At 39.6% G+C, this 14,944-nt stretch overlaps 1 protein-coding gene across 1 annotated transcript in view; it reads left to right on the plus strand.

Moving 5' to 3' along the window:
• The first annotated feature begins 236 nt into the window (after positions 1 to 236).
• LOC149019605 (splicing factor Cactin-like) overlaps positions 237 to 14,944 on the plus strand; it is a 42,956-nt gene continuing 28,248 nt past the window's right edge. Inside the window, exons 1-4 of the mRNA XM_089153584.1 lie at positions 237 to 331; positions 738 to 1,055; positions 1,146 to 1,237; positions 6,640 to 6,739. Of these exons, the coding sequence (XP_089009710.1) occupies positions 786 to 1,055; positions 1,146 to 1,237; positions 6,640 to 6,739 (462 nt within the window). The 5' untranslated portion in view covers positions 237 to 331; positions 738 to 785. The remainder of the gene's footprint in view (positions 332 to 737; positions 1,056 to 1,145; positions 1,238 to 6,639; positions 6,740 to 14,944) is intronic.

A 14,944-nucleotide genomic window follows, 5' to 3' on the forward strand; every position in this document is an offset into this window, starting at 1 on the left:
AAATGTAGCGGCCGTTGCTGCACCTACTCAGGCCCCACCAAAAGTCCCGCCAATTAAACGGGTCTTACTTAGGAAAACTCAGGAAGTTTCAAGTGCAGCGATGGTGCTCTGGCCGTCGGATTGATGGCTGTACATCTTGCCGCACCGCAGAAAGGCCCCACCAAGAAGCGGGTCAGCCACTCAGATTTCAGAAGCGGGTGAAATTCTAGAAACCTCCTGACGCGACTCGACTCGACTCGACTCAACGAAATTTAAATGACCGTCGACCCAATCAAAATCTGAAGTGGAGCTCTGTTTCGTCCCTCGGTAGCGCTTGCAGGGAATTCTACAGGTATGGCGGTTCGATCATGTTCTCTTTCTGTCTCCTCCTTTCCCTGTTTCTTTTTCCTTATATTTCTCATGTTTCTTTTATGTTTTATCTCTCCAACTCTCTTTCCCTTTCTTCCCCATCTCCTTCTCTTACCCGCTAGAATAATTCTTCTGCAATTTCTGCTATTACCGTGTTCTTGTATTCCTCATACTCTATTTCTTTCTTGTTCTTATCATTTTGGTTTTGTTGATCAGTGGAGCAATTCGGCCATAAATTTAGAATGTCAGCAATTTGGGAATAACAATTGACAACCTTGAAAAAGTTTCAGCTTGAATGTTCTAGAAACAGTTACCTTTCTCATTGATTTCTTTCTATTTGTCTTGGTAGTCTTGATTGACATTTATACATTCACATTTTGTTTGTACAGTGGAGAACATTCGGTAGCTTAAGGGTATTAACTGATCATACGAACGAGATGCCGGAGCGTGGAAATAGTACGACGAAAGAGAGCTATTCAAGAAGTAGAAGAAGATGTAACGAATCCAGTTCTGTTTCTGAGGAGGAGTCACCCCACCACTCTTCTCGGAGAAAGGATAGAAGTCACAGCCAAAGCAGGGGAAGGAGCTCAAAACACAGTGAAGATTCCGATTCTGAAAGCGACCACAGCCGGAACAAGAAGAGGTCTTCAAGGGAGATAACCGAGGAAGAAATTTATGAGTATTTGGCGAAGAAGGCACAAAAGAAAGTATGGGGTTTTGTTGGGACTGTCATTTGCTTTACTACTTCTTTTCCAGGTTCTGGTTTTATACTAACTTGCCCCTCATCTGATGTACAGGCACTCAGTGTTGCTAAAAAGTTGAAGTCACAGACGGTTTCTGGCTACTCAAACATCTCAAATCCTTTTGGTGATCCAAATCTTAATGAGAAGTGAGTCATTATTTTTTGATTAAATCAGTTTGATGTCCCAGACCCAATCTGCCACGTGTTACAAAACTTTGCAATGGTGCAACTGGTTGAACTGAAAAGTGAATTGAGATTTCTGATATTGCAGAGCAATTAACTCATACAGAAATACAAATTTTTCCTTCAGATTTTGACAGAAAATTCAATGAAATTCAAATGACCAAGGTCATTTTTCTGTCCTAAATCTTTTTTATTGCAATCACGTAGGAGTTAATAGAAGAAATCTGTGTCACTGGGTCAAAGGGCTAGTATCATATAATTCTTGATTTCATACTGCAGCCCCGATTTAGAAGGCCCCTTATTCTTACTGCATGTAGTTGGATGAACTTGTTGGAGTGTTGTTTTGTTTATAGACATCTTTGTCACGCTGGTGTCACTCCAATTAATTTTCTGATGGAGAACAAAGTTTATACTTCCAATTCACTCTGGTTAGAGCTAGGTTTTTTGATTTACAAGGAAAACTAGAAACTAAGTTTTGCTATTAGAGTGTCATTGCTATTCTATTGTTGACAATACCATTCTTACAGGAGATCTAACATGGGCTGGCAGCAAAATACATGCTTAGAAACTGTACTCAATCAAACAAGGGCAATAGAAATCCAACTATTAGTATATGAGCAAGACAGAAAATAGATGCTCTATGATCTAAATTACTGAGGAATTAATCTTATATATTTTGCATGAACAATCAAAATCCCAGAAATGCTGACGCTAAATCAGTATGGCCATCAGCCTACTCCATCGGGAGAGACATTAGCATATATATGTGAAATCATTGTAACAGAACAATAGTGAAAGGAAGACAACAAAATTAACAGAGACAATTAGGTGGTAAAAAGAATCAGAAGTGAGAATGTAAATGCTGTTGGACCTTTAAAATCAGTAGCATTTAATGGGCAGCAAAAGGAAAAAAAATGCGACTTTGGTGGGAAAAGAGGGAGAAGATGAAGATGAAGATGAGAGGTAGAGAGATTCACCCAGAAACCCATTGGATTTAGTAATGGAGCAGTTACATGTGTCCTGGAAATAGCTAATTTGAATATAGATACCATCTACGACCTAGACATGGGAGGTGTCCTCTTTTATTATTTTCTTTTGGATTAATAAAAAATTCATTAACCAAAAGGAGAGAAAAGAGAGGGGGGTACAATAAGAAAAATAAAGGGTAGAGTCCTTACAAAGCCAAGGAGGCCATAAGCAAAGCAAAGCAAAGCAAATTATAAGAAAAGGTGCCAAAGTCAAGAAGCTAAGACCACTAGGGACTAGGATTTCTTGTTTTTCTTCTTTTTCTTCGCAGAGGACTTGAACTTGACAATGAAATCTTCGTCAAAGTGGTGGCGACTTCTGGCAGAGTGGTTGCTACTCGAGCAACTCCAAAGAGGAGGAGAAGGGGTCTTCGATTTAGAAGAGCGTCCAAGCTCAATATCAAGAGTGTCCTCATTGCACAAGTAAGGGGTAGGATGCCCACAAGCAGGGGTTGTGGGGAGGCAACTCACAAACAAGGGAGGGTGTCCTAGGAGAGGAGAGGGCCGAGGGAGAAGAAGAGATGGTGAGAGGAGTATTGGGAGCATTGTTTGAAATTTCATTTTGTTGAAACATGCGAAACATTGAAATTTAATTTCGTTATTTTGACGAAATCTGGTACAAAATTGTACCAAATTTCAATGGCTTTTTGGGTTCCCCCTCTCTTCTGGGCTGGTTTTCAATGTCCAACCTATTCTTCAATAAACACAATGGAAGTGAATTTTTTGCTTAAAATCTAACCCAAAGTAGTGTTCTTGATTGGCACATGCTTGGCTGACTGGCTATGTGTAGGCAAATTAGAATCTTGGAAGATGCATTTCCACAAATGGTAAATATGGATATTACGAAAGACAACAATAAGATTTTCATTAAATTGCAACAACAAATACAACAACTGGAATTCAATATACAAGTGTATATTAGGTTGGATCCATCCCTTGTGTCCTGGAGGAGTACTTTGAATACTACAAATAAGTAGGCCGTGACATGGTATGGATAAAATTACCCGTATAGTATGTCACTACACTTATATTGTTAGCATCATCAACATAAATAGATGTCCTACCCTAGAGCATGTGTTGTATAACCATGGACTGTAACTCGATTGTGGAACTAGCATCACTGGGTTTGCTGGTCTTGATGCATATCCAAAGATGGAGTCCACAAATGATGCACTTCATCCATCCCCATGCCATATGCAGACATGCTACTGAAATCAGTGGATGAACTACCATTTGCTCCACCATCCTTATCCATAGCCATAAGCCTTGTATGGTTTAATCCTATGATTCTCAAAATTTTGCCTAATACTTTTAGATTTTGGCAAAATTTTTAAGGGTCTGTTTGGTTACATGAATCCAGAGATTTCAAATCTCTGGACCCATGAATCTGAGAATTATACCCATTTGGTTGTGAAAATCTCTAGATTCATGAAATCTAGAGATTCATCTTTTTACACTAAAAACGTGAATTTGTAGATTCATCTTTTTACACTAAAAACGTGAATCTGTAGATTTATGGGTAAGCGGTGAAATCCAGAGATTTCATTGCTATTATAAAAAAGCTAAACATTTGCGCATTCACAAAAATCACGTCGACCAAATAGTTTTTTAGGATGAATCCACACATTTCATTCCCCAACCAAACAATTAATTTTATGAATTATGACTCCATAGATTTGAAATCTATATATTTGAAATCTCTAGATATTTGAAATCTCCAGACTCATGTAACCAAACAGGCCCTAACAAAATTTCACCGAAGTTACCGAAATTTTGGTAAAACTTTATAGTTTTGAATTTCGACCTCCATCTTGTTTTGGCGACTACTGAAACTATTGGTAAAATTTCATCAAAATTTCACGAAATCTTGTACTATGGTAGGGAGTGGGAGAAGAGAAGTGGGCTTGAGAGAGGGGGAGTGTGGGCCCTAGGGATCAAGAAAGGGAGGTTGGGGAAGGTAGGCCAAGAGGGTGGGTATAGATGGGCCTAGGGGTTGGGTAAATATAAGGAACTGGTTGAGAGGGTTGGGGGTTTAAAGGGTTGGATGGGCTTTAAAGGATATTCTAGGTGATTGAAGGCTAGTATTGAACAAGGAGGGAAAGGGGACGGAAGAGATGTGCTAGGGAGCAGGTAGCGAGTCCGGTCGAGACTCTGACAGGAGAAGGGGCGAAGGGTGGAAAAAGGTAAGAGTGGACGTGGCTTAACCTAGAACCAGCTAGGCCCATGGAAGAGAGAGAAGGGATCGAAGCAGGAAAGGAAATTGCAAGGGGAGGAGAGGGAAGGAGAGAAGGTGATGAAGCAAGGGGCAAAGATTGTAGAGACAAGAGTTGGTACAAGGGGAAGTAGCAGAGGTAATGATAGCAATGGTAGGAGGGAGAGAGGTAGCAGGGTGCAGATCAAGGCACACTACAAGGCTAGGGTTAGCATAGTCATAAGCTAGAATGCCTGGATCAAAGGCCACGTCTATAGAATCAGTGGTCAAGGAGGAAATGCTAGAGGGTAGGTGGTGGGTCTTGAACAAAGAGCTCGATCACGGAGGAAGGGTCACCATCAAGAGGTCGAGTGTCAAATCAGTTAAGAGAGGTGGAGGATTGACCTCCGTGGCTGGTCGAAGAAGGTTTTAGCTGGAGAGGATGAGGTGGCTCACCCCTAGGCAATTCACTATCAACAGAGGTCGAGGAGATGGCCGATTGGCCGTTGGCAAGCCTTTTCCACAAGAGTTGTGCCTAAAAACTTTTGTAGGATGAGTGTTGGGAAGGTTTCCAATTCAAATCTCACTACTTGACTGAAGTAGCGGCCATTTTCTTCAATAGTGGGGATAGAAGAGGGTAGTGGAGTCTCAACACAGACATCGATATAACTACACGCAAATGAGAGCCTATCTTGCTTCGTCATTTTGGCATCGAAGAAGAGAGGGATTCCTAGAGAAAAGCCAACAAACTCAATCCCTTAGTGCTCCAATAATGGAGAGTTAAGCCTGGGAAAGTTATCCAGAGAGCAAGGGAAGTGTGATTCTCTTGGGTGAGTTGAATACTACGATACCATTGCCTGAGAAACAAAGGTTTCTTGCGGACCATCCAAGGTCCCTCTTCGAGGGCTCTAACATTGGGGGGGGGGGGGGGGTCAGTCATGGGTCTTGGAAGCTCTTCTCTGGCACCAGGTTTGATGTAGGAGGAAACATAGAGTAGAACTATCAGCCTACTTTTCTGTGAGAAAAGGAGCATAGAAATGCAAAATCATTGTAACAGAACAATAGTTGAAAGGGAGAGAAAGAAAGAAATAACAGAGATAATAGGCATTTCAAGAATAAAAGTGGGAGTCTGGATGCAATTTTATCTTCAAATCAGTAGCATGCAATGGGCAGCCAAAGAAGAAGATATGCATCTCGGAGAAGAAGAAGAGAAGAGAACAGCAGAAGATGAAAGGTGGAGAGAGACATGCACTTTCTTTCTTTCTTTCTTTCTTCTTCTTCTTCTTTTTTTTTTTTTTTTTTAATTTTTTTATTGGTGGGGTTCCCCGGGTGGGATTGGTGTGGCTCTATAAGTTCTTCATTTGAGCCACAAAACCAAATTACATGGTCGTTTGGCTTTTGAAAGAAAAGAATGTTCTGGATTCAGTTACAAGCACATGTTCTGGAAATAACTAACTAAAACTAGATACTGTTGCATAACTGAAACCAAATAAGATGAAAATATAGCTGATAAATAAACATAAGTCGAGACCAAAACTATAAATAGCTTGTGTGGGGTGGGATCACCTGTTGTGCTGCAGCAATATGGTATCTATGAACTCATCATTCTCCACAAAACAAGAAGTGGATGGGTGAGATCTGCACCACCTCCTCAGCTGGTGTGACATCCTCATTATTTTCATAGCATTACAAACTTTTGTTAAGGTGTGGCTCCAAATCTGTCACAACCAATGCCCATTACCTTGCGTTTATAAGTGGCAGGATTATTACATTTATATAAAAGAGGAGCAGCAAGGATGTGATTATGTGTATAAGTGTTGTATAGTAAGCTATGCTTTTTGTGCATTCAAATGACATTTGGATGAGGAAGATACAAATAGAAGTTTTTTCCCTTACTACTAAGCTAATAGGGTACTAGGTAGTCACTTTTTAGTTATCTTACAGACATTTTGAATGGAAATCTGATCTTTTGGTTCCTCTATTTCAAATTTTGTACTGATGTTCGTGTTGCTGGACTGGGTAGATATGACTGCTTGGACTAATTTGCTCACTTGATGGACTTAATACAATAAGCTAATGAAAGCAGCTGCCCCTCTTTTTTATTTATTTACTTATTGTTATTATGTTTATTTACCATAAAATGGTGGCAGGTTTGTGTGGCGAAAGAAAATTGAGCGTGATGTTACTAAAGGCGTACCGATTGAGATGTATTCAGTGAGAGCAGAGAAACAGAGACAGAGAGAAAGAATGGTATGCATTGTTAGCACGATAAGCCTTTTGATTAGTTTCTGCTTTACAGGTTACCTTCTCCAGTACGTTCCCATTTCCTGCGGTAATTATAAACTAGTACTATGACATATGAAGTGGAAAATAAAGAATTAGTACTAGGTTTTCTTCTTGATTGCTGTGTTAAGGGAAAGCTCTGTAGTTGTTTGTAACTAATTTAGTTAGTATTTCTTTATTGTTACTGTTGCTTGGACTCAAGTACACTAATTTAGACCTGACTTCTATCACTATATACACTGTAGCTTCTCTGGTAAAATGGGTGAAGCATTTTACCAAAATCCATCATACTGTCTTGGCTCATGTAGTGTATGTGATGAGGAAATAACAACAACAACAGCAACAAAACCTTATCCCAACTCAATGGGGTGGGCTACTTGGATCCTTACAAGCGTAAGTAAAAGATATAAGAGAAGTAAGAATAGTAAATTTAAGCATATATGAAGGTTATTAGGAGACAAAGTCAAGGTTGTATTTCAGGAACATCACTTTATATGGGATCAGCCGCACAGGTCCTAGTCTTCCAAACAACTGTATCAGCACTCATATGGGCGAGTCCTAGCACATGCATATCCTTTTTACTACTTCTACAATATCAATTTAGGCCTACTCCGACCTCTCTTAGCTCCATCCAGTTGGATCTGATCAATCTTCCTTACAGGTACCTCTAATGGCTTTCTTTGGACATGCCCATGCCACCTCAAGCGGCACACTCTTAGTTTGTCTTGAATTGGTACAATACCCAAGCTAATAAGATTATTCTTATCCTATCTCTCCTAGTGTTGCCACACATCCTCCTCAGCATTCTCTTCGCTGCTTCAATTATTTATTTATATGGCTTCTTTTGGTTGCCTAACATTCTACCCCATAGATCATAGCCGGTTTGATAATTGTCTTATAGAATTTTCCTTTGAGTTTAATAGGCATATGTTTGTCACATAACACACTCAAAGCACCTCTCCATTTGAACCATCCTATCTTAATCCTATGAGAAACATCGTCATGTATGTCACCTTAACTGTTAAGGGTAGAGCCCACTTCAACAATTAATTTGTGGTATCTCTTTCCTCAAGTTTCACTACTTCATTGCTTCTTGTAGTGTGGCTGAAGTTATACATCATATATTTTGGTTTTCTACTTATCTTAAAACTGTTTGATCAAGGTTGTCAAGGCAACAAGGCGAGGCGAGGCGAGGCGAGGAGTTAGAGGACAATGAAAACCAAGGCAGCACCAAGCAGGGTGACAAGGCGACACCAGGTTGCCTTGACCCAAAAAGGGCTAGGTTGCCTAGGTATCGCCTTGACAACCTTGCTTTTGATTCCAAAGTTGATCTCCAACTTAGCATTATTCTCTTCTATTGTCTCATCTACTAGAATAATATCATTAGGGAATAGCGTACACTAAGGTACCTCCTCTTGTATTGTGGCCAATAATAAGGTCATCCATTATGAGTGTAAATGGATACGGGCTTAGAGTAGGCAATTGGTGTAGCTCAATTGTAATCGGGAATTCCTTTCTTTGCCCTTCTACAGTTCCAACATTTGTTATTGTGTTCTTGTACATGTTTGTGACTATACTAATGTAATTGGTTGAGATCCTTCTCTTCCTTAGAATCTACCAATTGAGCTCGCTAGGGACTCCATTATATGCTTTTCTAAATTGGTGAAGATCATGTGGAGGTCCTTTTGTGGGCCCTAAAGATTTCCATTAGCCTGCCTAGCATGTAAATAGCTTTAGTTGCCGATGTTCCTGGCATAAATCCGAATTGGATCTTTGATATAGTAGTTTCTCTTCTTTGGGGAGCTTGAATGATGTTCTACTGAAATCTCATGGCATGGCCATTAATTTAATACCTCTATAATCATTACAATTCTGGATATTACCTTTATTCTTAAAAATCGGCACTATGGTACTGCTCCTCCATTAATCTGGCATTTTCTTTGTACTCCAAATCTTGTTAAATGGCTTTTTTATCCAAGAAACACCCTACCCCTAAGCTCTTCCAAATCTCATCCAATTTTGGGGTTTCACCTCCCTTCATCTTTCCTGGGGCCTCTTTGACTGGTATCTCATTAAATTGTTGTAGGTGTCCATGACAAGTATTCTCTCCCGCTACAAACTATCCTAACAATCTGAGCAGGTTCCTTTAGAAGGTTATAAAAATGGTCTCTCCATCTCCCTAAAATGTTCTCATCCTGAGTTAATATAGGAAGAGGAGATATGCACTTAAAAAATCATGACTATAACCATTAGAATATTACATTCCATGTGTCAGGGAAGACTTATTCTGGATTTTGTCGTCTTCTGTCGTATGCCCACAAAGTAGAATGATGAGGGGAAGAGTGTCCCATTGATGGGCAGAAGAAAATGAGGATTTGAGTTCTCTGTCTTTTTTGACCATTGTAGGTGACACCTTGTTTTCTGGTCCCTTGTATGGTTTTAGGCGTCCAGGTGTTGCCATGGTTTTCTTCACCCCTTAGGCGCCTTGTCGTTGTGGCAGCTTGACAACTATGCTTTTGTCCCTCTTTCTTTCTTTGTTTCATTTCATTCTTTAATTGTTTATTTTATTTTTGTGCTTTTAGGGGGTGTTTTGGTGTGGTGGTTGGGTTAAGCTGGCCCACTGCACGGTCTTGTTTACTCTTGGAGAAAATTAATTTACGCTGGCATACTTCAAATTAAGGGTTCCCCCGCTCCCTCTCTCTCTTTCTTCTTTTAAAATGAAGGCTAGTCGCTGGGATATAAAGTGGGCTGACAATTAATGAATAAGAGGGTCGACTGTTGGAAGTATGATTATATCAGTCAATTGGAGTAGACTCCTCTTTTAGTTATATCTTCTTTTTTTTATTTTTTTTTTTTATTTTTTATATTGGTTTCATATTTTGTGTTACGCGAGGTTTCCTAATATCTAGGATTGGTTTTTCTATTCTAATTGCTTTGTATTTCCTTATCCTACTCAGAGTAGGATTTACTCATATTGTAGCTATAAATACCCCATTGGGGCCTATGAATGAAAAATACCTTTTGAGCAATAATTTCTTTAAATTCCAACATGATATGAGAGCCTAATTTTGATTAGGGAAGAAAGAGGGAACTAGAGAAGCCTTTTCTCTCTTGATTTCCCTTATTGTTGCTCCCTCTGCCTCCTCAACCATTCATAACCAATGCTGTCATCACCTACAAACCTGCAACTTCCTCATGGCTTCTTCTTCTTCTTCTTCTTCTTCTTCTTCTTCGTCAATTAAACCTGCAACCTTCGCCATCTACAGCCACTACACCACCTGAACCATCGATGAAACATCGCCGCCGCTGCTACTACCCCTTCCAAAACTACATCGCTGCAACCTGAAAATTCTTGTAGAATGTACCAATTCGAATAGGACTCTTCAAAAGTAACCTGAATTCGAATAGGACTCTTCAAAAGTAACCTGAATGTAATATGACTCTTCAATCTAATCCTAAAAAGTAACCTGAATACAATAGGACTCTTCAAATCTGCCAATCGTTTCCTTCCCTAGAATTTAGGGATTTACTTTCCCTGTCGAGTGTAGACTTGTGTTACTAGGGACCTATCAATACTCCCCTCCAACAGTTTCACCTTGTCCTCAAGGTGAAAATCTGAAAATCTCTTCTTCTGGGGTTTAATGGAGTGGGCTTGACCCAAGGGGGTTTCTTTGGGGGTCTAGCGGCCCAGTCTTTGTGTTGGGTTTGTTTGGGCCTTAAGTTTGAGACGAAACATAACTGATTGAGGCCCAAATAACACAATCTTTGGCTCATAGGGATTGGACCAAACCCATGAAGCAGTTTGAGGTGAACCGAACCAACCCCAAAAACCCTAATACTCCATCGTCTTCTTCTTCCTTTCCTGCGACGATTTGCTGCAACCCTAGCTACCGCCTGAGGTTTTCTGTCGGCAGCAACTGAGCTCTTCTTCTTCGATTCAGTGGCAAGAGTCCTCGCAGCCCCGACGTTAATCCGGTAGGCATCGACACCCGAAACTCTCATTCGAATCGACTTGGATTTTTCAACGTGTACTTTCAAATCGACTTCGGCTACGTTTGTCTCAACCACCATACTGTGGTTGTCCAAAGCTGAGATGGATTTCTTATCGCTCTCATCTCTGAACTCCATTCTTAAGGCCTCCGTGAAGTTCGCCCAATCCAGTTTCGGCCAGCGTCTCCGGTAGACCCAATCTAACGCATCATCTTCCAGATGTTCGAGTGCTACTCCAAGCCAGTGTTCTTGCTGAATCTGATGTTGCCAGCAGAAGAGCTTGACTTCAATCAACCATTCCTCCGCTCGTTCTTCGCCTGGAAAGATTGACAATGTCATCTCACTTCCTTGGGATCGTGAATGCTCTGATACCATTTGTTAGGTACCTGAATGAGGCTACTTAACAAGGTGGAATAACTCAAGAAGAAAAAAGGGACTTTGAATAAAAGTTGAATAAGAAACAATGCATTCTACCAGCAGTAGGTGATTCCTACGGCTACCCAAGAGCAATAGCTCTCACATAAACTTTCTCAATGCTCAAAGCATGTCTCTTCTACTCTTCCTTCCCCCTATTTATAGCCATTACGTTCCTACAGTATTAATTAATAGAATCATCCCAATTCGAATAGGACTCTTCAAAAGTAACCTGAATTCGAATAGGACTCTTCAAAAGTAACCTGAATGTAATATGACTCTTCAATCTAATCCTAAAAAGTAACCTGAATACAATAAGACTCTTCAAATCTGCCAATCGTTTCCTTCCATAGAATTTAGGGATTTACTTTCCCTGTCGAGTGTAGACTTGTGTTACTAGGGACCTATCATAGAACCATCGCACTACCTACCCATTCCATCTCTGCAACCAAAACCATCGCTTAGCCTCCTCATTACAGCCTAGATCTGATCGATCCAAAAAAGCACCCATTCTTTGCTAACGATTGTGTCTAGAGGGGTCTCTGCAAATTTTTGGCTCTTTTAGGCCCATCGCTTATTGCCTCTACCTCTCCTAAGAGTGTTGTTTAATCCATGCGATCCTCCTGGGATGATCGATCTCACCTCTTTCACCCCTCTTTAATTTTTTTTTCTTCTTTCCCCACCTACGATAATGTTTCTGTTCTTTTTCCTTCTATTTTGGGGATTCAAATATTTTCAACTGGTATTTTGTGAATTTGAATATTTTCAAGGGTTGGTTTGTGAATTACTATATTTTTAGGGGTCTAATTGTGAATCCCCATCTTTTCAACAGTCTAATTGTGAATTCCCATATTTCTAAGGGTCTAATTGTGATTTTTATATTTCTAGGGGTCCTTTTGTGAATTTCCATATATTCAAGGGTCTGTCTGCGTTTCTTATATATCCAAGGGTTTCTTTTGTAAATTAACAAAATTTCGGAAGGAAAAAAAATGAGAGAGTGTTAGTTGGACCTTTCAGATTTTGTCCTTTTCTTTAGATTTGTTCTAAGAATTTTCATGCTACTTTCATCTTACCATTACAATTTCTTCCCTTCCAAGTTTACCCATTGGCTTGAATTTTGTCTTCTAAGAATTCTCCTAATTATATTCTGGCCATTATCTTACCTTGGTGGACCATTAACCGCATCATTTAGGGATTTCCTTTGTCATTGTTTTACCCGTGAGTAAAGCTACACGTGACGGGGAGATTGAAGATGTCTACAATTCAATGTTTACTTCAAGAGTATTGTCTACATTTTTCAGGTTATTGTTCAAATGCCTTTCTTTCAGACCTCCTTGTGTAGAATTTGATCTCTGTCACTTTTAGACCTCTTTATGCAAAATTTGATCTCTATAACCTTTGAAGATTGTCACTTATCTTAGCAATTTTCCCCTTATCCTTGGAGATTGTCACTTATCTTGACACGTTTTCCCGTACCTTTGGAGATCAAATTGCTACAAATCTAAAGTTTCACTTTTCCTGCTGAACCCTAGCAGTTGTTACCCCAAAATTTTCTCCCTTAGATTTGCGTAGAAATTTGGTCTTCTCAACATTTAACGATTTTACCTTTTTGCTTGGGCGTTCTTCCTTGGAGACCTAAAGTTGCATTAGAGATGAGGACAAAGCAAGTGGAAGTCTATAAGGCAGACATAATCTATAAGCTATTAATGAAGTTTGAAGATCAGTCGCAAATGTTTACCTGGACAGATGTTTTATACTATTTTAGTCAAGTTGCGCATGTGTGATATCCATCCCTCAACTTGAGGGGGAGTGTTGGGAGTATGATTGAGGTTTTCTAATTGGAGTTGATTCCTCTTTTAGTTATATCTTTTGTTTTCTTAAATTCTTTATATTGGTTTCATATTTTGTGTTGGACGAGGTTTCCTAATATCTAGGATTGGTTTTTCTATTCTGTTTGCTTTGTATTTCCTTATCTTATTCAGAGTAGGATTTACTCAGATTGTAACTATAAATACCCCATTGGGGCTTGTGAATGAAAAATGCCTTTTGAGCAATAATTTCTTCAAATTCCAACATCGATGAATTTTCGTTTCTTGAGTGTTGCTTTCTTCAATGATGTGCTATCTATTAGTCTTGTATGATTTGTGGCCTTTAAGGTAAATCACTTTTATTCAGCACAACTGGTCTTCTTTCTCTCCTTTCTCTTTCAGTAAAACTCTGATCATTTTTCAGCAAAAAATAGAACTTCTCTCTAGTATTAATAATTTTAAGATCGAGTAAAAATCTCCTTTGGCTATGGTTAAGGGAGATATTTTTATCTAGGCATTTGATAGGCCCTTGGGAGCAGGAAATTTTTTTTTTTGGGGGGGGGGGGGGGGGTGTGCGTGGTTACCACTTGCCACAACTAATCGTTATTGGTGGTTTATAAAAGGGGGGAAGATGTGAGGAGAGGATATCGGTTGTTCAGCTCTTTGGGAGGGGCAGCATGTTGCTGTAGGGGGTGACTGGCACCATCAAAACCATAGTTGTTTTTCATATTTTGCTAGTCTAGATAGGAGGAGGTTGCTATGAGCATTCGTATACTCTTTGTAGGGGATTATATAGTGGGTGGTTATCACTCACCTTTTTATAAATAAAATTTCTAACTGGTGTTAATAATCTTAGGACCGTGTGTTCCTAAGGAGGACGTCTTAGGGAGCGACAGTTTCAAGTTTATTAGTGATGCCTATCTAGAGATCAGCTGGGTTGATGATGAGTTTAGGGGCTGCCAGGTTGCTAGGGTCCATTGATTCAACGAGGAGCACTGCCCGTAGGCAGTTTTTTGGGTTTAGTTTAGGTTTTTGATTCTTTTGAGTCTTATGTGGGTTATTTTGGGATAATTTTGTTCATTTTTTATTTTACTTGGGTTATTTAATGTGATTGGGTTTTGGGTTTGATTCATGGGTCATATTTAACCCACAGGCATTTTCGCTTAAATGTACTTTGTGGGTTTTCAGTTTTGACCTTAAGCGCTAGCCATTAGCAAGTCATCTAGGGTCTTCTTGGGATTTTAAATTTAGGGTTTGAGTTAATCCTTCCCCCCCCCCCCCCCAATAAAAGAATTGTGCGTTCACTTTGAGAATCAATCGATATTGTTGAATTTTGGGTAAAATAGAGAGTTTGTTCTTGTGCAAAATCCACCTCTTAGATCTGGCAGAAATTCTTTCTCACGGTAAGTTTCCTTTCTTGTCTGTTTTATCTCTCGTAGTTCTTGCCTGAATAGGCACCTTTCCCCTTCTTTATGTTTTCCTTTCTTCTTCAACCTAACGACAGCCCTGCTGTCCTTGTTTTCTTTGTTGTCTATTATTCCTACTTCCAACCCCAGCTTCTTTTCCTTTCTTTTGTCCCTTTGTCACAAAAACTTCCCCCAGTATCTCTACTGATGTTTTGTTCATCCAAAAAATAATTTTTCTGTTCCTCTGTCATCGACAGAATAATATCTAGTAATGTTCCTTTGTCATGAAAAATTCCCCCCTCCTTTCTCATCAATAGTTCTATTAACTATTGGGTTCTCTAGGAGTTCCCCTTTGCCAAGAGGCTGTTTTGATGCCTTGACCTTAGGCTACAACTTTGGTCGACTGACTATTGCGCCAAGGCCCACCCCTTTGTTCCTTTAACATCCCTTAATTATTACTGTATCTTTTCCTTTTGTTCCTTCCCATATAATAATTTTTGTTCCCTTGTATATATTTTTAATAGGATCTTTACACTTTTTTGATAGTTGCTGAA

The sequence above is a fragment of the Hakea prostrata genome, chromosome 4 (genome assembly GCF_041222555.1).
Source record: "Hakea prostrata isolate BN-2017 chromosome 4, UWA_Hpros_2, whole genome shotgun sequence".
Taxonomy (NCBI): domain Eukaryota; kingdom Viridiplantae; phylum Streptophyta; class Magnoliopsida; order Proteales; family Proteaceae; genus Hakea; species Hakea prostrata.